The sequence below is a fragment of the Salvia splendens genome, chromosome 3 (genome assembly GCF_004379255.2).
Source record: "Salvia splendens isolate huo1 chromosome 3, SspV2, whole genome shotgun sequence".
NCBI classification, from domain to species: domain Eukaryota; kingdom Viridiplantae; phylum Streptophyta; class Magnoliopsida; order Lamiales; family Lamiaceae; genus Salvia; species Salvia splendens.
The window spans coordinates 37,803,767-37,812,041 of NC_056034.1; the positions used below are offsets into that span (position 1 = coordinate 37,803,767).

The 8,275-nt window shown below is 37.1% G+C and overlaps 2 protein-coding genes across 2 annotated transcripts; one reads left to right on the forward strand and one right to left on the reverse strand.

Moving 5' to 3' along the window:
* Positions 1-1,057: 1,057 nt before the first annotated feature.
* On the forward strand, positions 1,058-5,387 carry LOC121795894. The gene is made up of 12 exons (XM_042194551.1): positions 1,058-1,254; positions 1,394-1,588; positions 2,132-2,311; positions 2,395-2,505; positions 2,579-2,914; positions 2,990-3,166; positions 3,249-3,533; positions 3,622-3,744; positions 3,822-4,019; positions 4,101-4,559; positions 4,645-4,950; positions 5,034-5,387. Exons 2-12 carry the CDS (start codon positions 1,403-1,405, stop codon positions 5,322-5,324), a joined length of 2,652 nt encoding a protein of 883 aa, XP_042050485.1. The 5' UTR covers positions 1,058-1,254; positions 1,394-1,402; the 3' UTR covers positions 5,325-5,387.
* A 1,094-nt stretch (positions 5,388-6,481) lies between these two features.
* On the reverse strand, positions 6,482-7,943 carry LOC121795895 (histidine-containing phosphotransfer protein 1-like). The gene is made up of 6 exons (XM_042194552.1): positions 7,727-7,943; positions 7,504-7,634; positions 7,328-7,396; positions 6,994-7,065; positions 6,850-6,922; positions 6,482-6,761 (listed from the first exon to the last, which is right to left on the reverse strand). Exons 1-6 carry the CDS (start codon positions 7,781-7,783, stop codon positions 6,702-6,704), a joined length of 462 nt encoding a protein of 153 aa, XP_042050486.1. The 5' UTR covers positions 7,784-7,943; the 3' UTR covers positions 6,482-6,701.
* Positions 7,944-8,275: the final 332 nt, after the last annotated feature.

The following is an 8,275-nucleotide window of genomic DNA, read 5'->3' on the forward strand; positions in this document are numbered from 1 at the left end:
AATTTTTTTTATTTTTATTTTTTGATATTGGTGATTTATTTGGGGAATATGGATGACGAAGACGGAGGATGAGCACGAGATGAAAGCACCAGTTGTTACGGACGTCCTCCGCAACGTGACCGGATGGCGATCTTCGCGCGAGTTGCTGTGACCAAACCTTCGACGTGCTCGAAGAAAAGCTCACGATTTGCCAGTTCTCGGACGTTCTCCGATGAGCAGCAATAGGGAACGATAATATGCTCGTTGCACAAGTAAAATTTAGGGAAAATATTTCATTGATTCATTGATTGATACAATGATATAATCTCTTCCATTTATAATACTAGATACTAATACCCTAACTTATTGAATAAAAAACAAATATCTAAATATAAATTGGAAAGATATGGTGAATCAAATAGGCAACTAAATAATTGTAATATCCTATAATATCGGATCGTATCATGTGGTCACACATGTGTAGGCATGGTATTGAAGTTAACCACAATACCAGTAAAATAATTGTTATAGTATTTGTTTTATCGAGTATCAAACCCCATAATCTCTACATCGTGCACTGAACTATATTTTTGTTTTATATATAAATTAATTAAAAAATTACTCAAATACGAATCATATATCAGACATCAACTGCACAAACAAATAAAATAGCCATACATCTTATATAAACCTCTCTGACTGGATTTAATCAACTATTGCATACATCAAACTTAAGTGTTTATTTAGGATACGTAAGTATATGCCAAAAAGTCTAATTGTTTACCAATTAACAAATTTAGACTTTAAAGTTTAAGGTATGAGCCATTTAAAAACCGATTTTATTCAATGAAAATGATTTTTTGAAAAAAAAAAACAATTCTATTCTGAAATCAACCCCTACTTCCCATCCAATAAATATAAAAATAAAATCTATCAATCCATATATAATTTTAAGAGACGAATTAAAATAAAATAATTTTTTATTTGTATGAGACAAAGTATTTAAAAAAGGATTCTTTTTTTATGATGATTCATCAATCACAAAGTTCCGTTTTGAGCTAACCAAAAATGAAAAAATATAAATTTCAGTTGACAATCTTTCTATTTAAATACTCCATTTTTGTCGGTGTTAAATTTAGAATCAGTCTGCTACTGCCTGTTGCAGCATATTGGCAGTTCTTACTTCTCTTAGTCCCAAACACAAAAAACACATACTATCACACACATACAAACACAAGAATCATCATTTCAGTTTACTATCTGGTCAAAAAATAGGTACAGTCTGTGTGTGTGAATCCACATTTATGTAGTCAAGTTTTAGTTTAAGGATCTTCAAGTCCTTTCATGAAATGGGATTGATGCAACAGTTCTGAATCTGATAAATTTGGTATCTTTTCTTTTTTATTCTTATCAGGAGGTGAAGATGAAGATAAAGAGATGTGTAAGTATATATTTATGCATTGTTTTCATGGTTGGATTGATTTGTAGTAGCAAAGACTGTGTGGAGGGGCTGCCTCGCCGGATTATCTTGGATACAGATGTCGATACCGATGATTTATTTGCTCTGTTATACATTTTGAAGCTTAATACATCAGAGTTTCATTTGGAGGTAAGCTCCCTACCTTGCATAAGTACATACATGTATACTATATATGTGTTTATCTTTGTATGTGTGTATTTGCTGCCATGTTTAAGCATTTATGCTAATGACAACGAAAGTTGTTAGGGGACAAATTTTTCTTGACAATTTCTGATCATGTGTGACTGTGTGAGGCTGATTTTTTTTATTTTTTTTTTCTGTTTACTGTTAATTCTGTTGATGAATAAAGTTGCATTGGAATTTGTGAAGTTTTAATTAGATTTGTTCTTGCTGTAAATTTGTGATGACATTGGTTAAGTCAAAATTCACTGCATCTTTATGCTAAAGTGATGGCATCATTATATCTTTATCATACTATTTAGTTCTCTGGAATCAGTTTTACTGTTGTTGATCTTGTGATTTATTACCATAGTTGGACTATGATTCATCCTTTTGTAGCTTTATTGCTATTAAAGTTAACATAATTTCTAACTTCTACAAAGAAATCATAGTAACTATTGCATTACAAGGCTTTGTAGGCAATATTGATATGGTGTTGTTACCTTGGTGCAGGCAGTTACTATAAACACCAATGCTTGGACCAGTGCGGGACATGCTGTAAATCAGATCTACGACATACTTTACATGATGGGAAGAGATGATGTCGCAGTCGGTGTTGGGGGCGAAGGTGGAATACTAGAAGATGGTACAATATTGCCTAATGTTGGTGGATATCACCCCATCATTGAACAGGTTAGACGACGTCTAAGCCTCGTATAGCCTTAGACCGTTATTTCCATTCCATATTCATGATCAGCGATAGATCGTGCTAGCAGGGAAATACCACCGCTGCATATTGCAGATATAGACAAGCTATTCCGGTAGGCCTTGGTGGAAGATTAGACATTGACACAAATTTAGGCTTTCGAAAGAGCTTCCTTCCACAGGTATATTGTTGGTGTTTCGCAATCCGTGTGAAGATTTGTGCGTCTGTTAAATAACTGCGTTCGTATATTATAGGGAAGAAGGAGATATACACCTCTGCATCAGCCCACATCTCAGCAAGTGCTCATTGATAAGATTTCTGCATGGCCAATCACTGTGTTTATAATAGGGGCATCCACTAATTTTGGTATTTTCCTAATGTCTAATCCACATTTGAAGAAAAACATTAAGCACATATACATGATGGGTGGAGGTGTGAGGTCTAGTAACCCTACCGGTTGCTGCCCCAAGAACTCGAGCTCAACGTGCCAGCCTCGCCAGTGCGGTGATAGGGGGAATCTGTTCACTGACTACACCTCCAATCCTTATGCAGAGTTCAACTTGTTTGGGGATCCTTTTGCTGCATATCAGGTGAAGTGATATTACATTTCCGGAAGCTTCTAGATTTGTTAACCCGGGCCGGGGGCCATTTGTTTGTGTGAGCAGGTGATACATTCTGGGATCCCAGTCACTCTTGTGCCACTAGATGCCACAAACACCATCCCCATAACTGTGAACTTCTTTGAGGAGTTTGAGAAGAATCAGCACACCTACGAGGCGCAGTACTGCTTCAAGTCCTTGAAAATGGCCCGTGACACATGGTTTGATGATGAGTTCTTCACGGTACGTAGTTGCAGAAACATCAGTTGGTTTTAAGAGATTGAAGTAGAATAACAACTGTGTGAAAAAAAATCACTTAGTGCAGAGTTATTTCATGTGGGATTCATTCCTATCCGGTGTGGCAGCTTCCATTATGCTCACAGAAAACAACGTTAATGGGGAGAATGAGTTTGCTGAAATGGAGTACATGAATATCACAGTGATCACCTCAAACGAGCCATATGGTGCATCGGATGGCTCGAACCCATTATTCAATGGAGTCCGAAAACCGAAGTTTGGTTTAAGAAGAGATGGTGTTCACAGCGGCCATGTTCAGACTGGACTGCGCGATCCATTTTGCATTGTGAAGAATGGGAAGGGCAGGTGCAAGGTTATTCATCTTACCACCTGTCTCACCTAATTCATTTGTAGCTAGATGTGCCTAGAGCATAGTTCTGATGTGTTGCTATATTATTTAGGATGGTTATACTGCAGAAGTGATTGGTGAAGGAGGCGTACGCGTTCTTGTAGCCGTGAGAGCTAAGCCTAATCGCGACAGAAACAGCAAATTGAACAGAGAATTTTTTGGGAACTTTCTAAATGTGAGTTTTTTCCATAATCTCACATCTCTTGCTTCATGAGATCATGAGAAGTTAAGAATGATGTGATAATGTTTCAGGTTTTGAACAAAAAAGAACAATCTGGAAAGTTCAATTTCACAAAGCAATTTCCTCACTACAAAGAAGTCCTGTACATGCCAGATCTCAAAGGAAGGCAGCTTGGAAAGAAGGTCGTTTTCGACATGGATATGAGTGCTGGAGATTTTCTAGCACTCTTTTATCTCCTAAAACTACCTGTTGAAGTTGTAGATCTCAAGGTGAATCCTCCTTTGCATCCTTCACTTTTTTTCTTTCTCTCTCCATTAGTAGTTTCTAATAAGCACATAATTTGCATGTAGGCAATCATAGTGAGTCCTACAGGATGGGCGAATGCAGCAACGATTGATGTTGTTTATGACCTTTTACACATGATGGGACGCGATGACATCCCCGTTGGTCTAGGAGATGTGTTTGCAGTCAACCAGACTGATACCATTTTCTCAGCTGTTGGAGACTGCAAGTACATCAAGGCCATTCCACATGGTAGTGGCGGCTTTCTTGACTCGGACACCCTTTATGGACTAGCTCGTGATTTGCCACGTAGCCCTCGGAGGTATACAGCTGAAAATTCAGTGAAATTTGGAGCTCCTAGAGATACTGAACACCCGGAACTAAGACAGCCCCTAGCTCTTGAGATATGGCAGTCATTAATAGAGTCTCTCAAGCCCGGATCAAAAGTTACTATTTTGACAAATGGGCCATTGACAAATGTTGCAAAGATTATTCTTTCGGGCAAGAAGTCGAGTTCTGCCATTGAGGTATGTGGACCAAAAGCAAGAAAAAGATAAGATTAGTGTTATGTTTGTGTAGTAATTTCTGCTGATTCTTTCACTAAATCTGCAGGAGATATTGTTGGTTGGAGGGCACATTGGCAAAAGTGAAACAGATAAAGGAAATGTCATCAACACTCCAACAAACAAATTTGCAGAGCTCAACATGTTTCTTGATCCTTTAGCTGCAAAGAGAGTTTTTGACTCAGGACACAGTATCACACTAGTCCCACTCAATGTACAACGAAGAGTTAGTCGATTCAATGGGGTTTTAGCCAGCCTCCGCCTCACAAACAAGACACCTGAATCAATATTCACAAGGCGCCTGCTTTCAAGATTGCACATGTTAAAAAGGACTGATTCCAGATATATGCATGTGGTATATATAGTAGAAACATCTTAAAATTGCCACCTATGTTTTAATTGTAAATTTTACTTCATGTCTCCGTTTACCTTTTGCAGGATACCTTTTTGGGGGAAATTCTTGGTGCAGTGATCTTAGGAGGCAATGAGATGTTCCTTAAGACAACGTATACAGTGAAGAATCTTGGCGTGCTAGCAACGGGCATGCTGTCCAAAGACGGGCAGATAACTATAGATGAGAACAGAGGAGGTTTGGTAAAAGTGTTGGAAAGTGTTGATCCGCTTGCTTGTTATCTCACTTTTGCTACTCAACTTGGTGATGAGAAGCAATCTTCTGTGGTTGGAAGCTTTGAAATGCAGAGAAGAATGTGGACTTCTCCTCATAAATGAGAGTATGAAAATGCATCCAATTAAGACATGCCTTTTTTTAAGGTCGTGTTTTCAGTTGATCAACAGCTTTCTTGATTTTCTTTTCCCACTATTTTCTCCTATAATCAGCACATCAAATGTGAAAATCATAAATATGCATAAATGTACACTTGTGATAAAATTCAGAAAAAAGATAAAATTAAATTTGACACACAACATGGACATAATAATAACATAAGGAAGATTAACCTTTATTTTTGTTTGGTAAAAGCAATATTATTTACTTCTCAAAGAATTGAGAAGAATGGTCCATTATCATCACCATTCAAAACATTCACAATAAGAATTTGTAACCTTTATAGATTCATTTTCACATGCATGTGGTAAATTACTAATTTTATTTTCCTAACTTTATACACTACAATGATTTCTTAATTTTGTATTTTAGAATCCACATTGCTATAACGTTGAAAAGAATTTAAAAAATTCAAGAACAGTCTGTGGGATTCACTTGTAGCTAGTGTAGCTACTTCAATATAAACAATACTTTGCTGAAATGGAATACATGAAAAGATCCGTGATCACTTCAAACGCGCCTTATAGTTATGGGAAACGAGATGGATCAGATCCACTCTTCTGTGGCCAAGCTTTGATTTGGACATAAATGGGGTTCATAGACTGGACTGCGCAAGAAAGCCAAGGGCGGGTGCAAGGTGATGTTCCCATGCTTGCGTCTTATATATTACTAATATATTTGAAATATTCAAGATGGATACACCGGCAAGGAAGGAGTTGGAGTTGTTGTTCCTGTGAAAGCAAAGCCTAGCAACAGCAGATTGGAGAAAGAATGCTTGAGAAGCTTTTTAGATGTGAGTTTGTGTTGTCTGAAGATGGGTTCAGTTAGAGTAGTAGATGCATTCGCGGCTTGCCTAACTGGAAATGAGCAATCTTCTGTGATTGAGAGCTTTGGAGAGCAGATAAGCATATGGAGTTCTCCACAGAAATGAAATGAAATATGGCCTCAAAAGATGCCATATTTAACTTTGTAAGAAAATGTTCTCCTAAAACCAGCTTGAAAAAGGTAAATATGGAGCCCTGCTAAGAGGGTTTCTAGAGTTATGTAAACAAACATAGACAGAAAATTCATTGGGAGTGGCATCAACAAAGTGGTCATCTTCTTACAAAAATATCAAGACTTATAACTGAGTATGATAAACTGATTCATGGTTTCAAGTTATTGGATAGTAAGAGATTCAGCAACATTTTTTGATGACCAGATAATGCATTATTAACAGAGGAGTTTCCAAACTACAACCAATTTTCACAAGTAGGTAACCTTAACCTCAGCAAACTGGTACAACCAAAAAACTCACTACCGACACAGCTGCCTCATTCGCCTCAGGAGAAGTCGTTCAACACGGGAACCACTCCACCGGCTGCCACAATCTGCTGCTCCAACTAAAATCAAGCGCACGAATTATCTCACAACTACTAAAATCAACCAAATGAGTGAGATTCAATGCTTGAAAATAGGTTCTTTACGCACCCTTAGTAGAGCTTCCAGCTTGTTCTTCACTAGCAAGTACTCTTGCTTAATTTGCTGCAAGCATGTAAGGCACCTGCAGAAAAAAAAAAGATACATTTAGACATCAATCACGTTTCAAGACGAAGATACAGAAGCAATGCATACGCTTCAACGTTTTGGGCGTCACAGAAGCTGCGGAAGGCAATGCAAGCATTTCTCACTCTCAGAGCCCCAATACTGTAAAAGAAAAGAGTAAACAGATATTAAGTTATTAAGACTTGCTCAATGTTATCTACAAGTTATCCTTTGATTTTTATCTTGATAGTTTAATTACATCATTCAAACAAACCAGGTTTGGAATTGAGATCAAGAAATCCAATCTTGTACTAGTACATTAAACATAAAAATCAGTTAGATTAGGATTCCAAAATCACACAATTTGCTTTTGTCTTTGATTACAAAAAACACACACAAACAAACACAGATAGCATGTTATTACCTTGAGCTGCTACCTTTCAGATGGTGCACATTAGCGTCAACCTTCTTAAAGTCCACACTCTGATCATTCCTGCACACATGCAGCAACAACTATTATAACAGTAAAACACACAGACACAAACATATATATATATATATATATATAGAAAGATAGAATCATAGAGAGGGAATAATGACAAGGTATTGGAGAGTTGATTGAGAATTCGTTGAGAATCCTCAAAGAAAAGGGTGACCACTTCCATCACAAAATCAGGATTGCTCTCATCTCGAAGCATCTGCAGCTCAACAAACTGAGCATCCAAGAGTCCCTTCAACCAAACAAACACAAAAACATCAAAACCAACAAACAGCAAAACAAATTATGACAGCAGTTTTTCCTCACGTTGTGTTGTGGTGTTACCTCACGAAACAAGGATTTACTATATTCAAGATAGCTCCTTTGCAACTGAACCTCCATTTGATCAAAGGTATGAGTGCAAGATAACTGTTTAGAGGGGTTGGGACTGGCAGATCTTGAGGAATAAGTTTTTAGTACAATAATACAAGTGATATAAATGCTTTCAAAGAGGATTTGGTGAATTTAGTGTTGTACTAGTAAAGATCCAAAATTTTGCCTGCTTTATGGTGATTGCTAGCTAGTACAGTTTTGGACTATCTCTGTGTGTGTGTGTGTATTTCACAATTCACACACACCACGCAAAATTTACATCCCCAACATCAAAATTGAGCCTCAAATACGGCCCTCCTGTTCTATCCAACTCTTTTTTTTTTATCATTATTATATTTTATTATTGCAAAATTCTACATGTCACCTCCAATTTTACTCACACAGTATATTATTGTGAATATTAAATTTGGAGGGGGCAAAATCTGTACTTGTCTGCTGATGTACAGCTCTTCATTATCATACAATACTAATCTATTCATCACAAATCATAAAATATTGAAT

Excerpts from the sequence above, each read along its gene's own strand:
- LOC121795894 (XM_042194551.1), top strand. The coding sequence starts at position 1,403 with ATGAAGATAAAGAGATGTGTAAGTATATATTTATGCATTGTTTTCATG. Across the intron at positions 2,312-2,394 it reads ATCACCCCATCATTGAACAG|GGAAATACCACCGCTGCATA; the intron begins GTTAGACGACGT and ends TCGTGCTAGCAG. Across the intron at positions 3,167-3,248 it reads TTGATGATGAGTTCTTCACG|AGTTATTTCATGTGGGATTC; the intron begins GTACGTAGTTGC and ends CACTTAGTGCAG.
- LOC121795895 (XM_042194552.1), bottom strand. The coding sequence starts at position 7,783 with ATGGAGGTTCAGTTGCAAAGGAGCTATCTTGAATATAGTAAATCCTTG. Across the intron at positions 7,635-7,726 it reads GTAAATCCTTGTTTCGTGAG|GGACTCTTGGATGCTCAGTT; the intron begins GTAACACCACAA and ends GTTTGGTTGAAG. Across the intron at positions 7,397-7,503 it reads AATCAACTCTCCAATACCTT|GAATGATCAGAGTGTGGACT; the intron begins GTCATTATTCCC and ends GCATGTGTGCAG.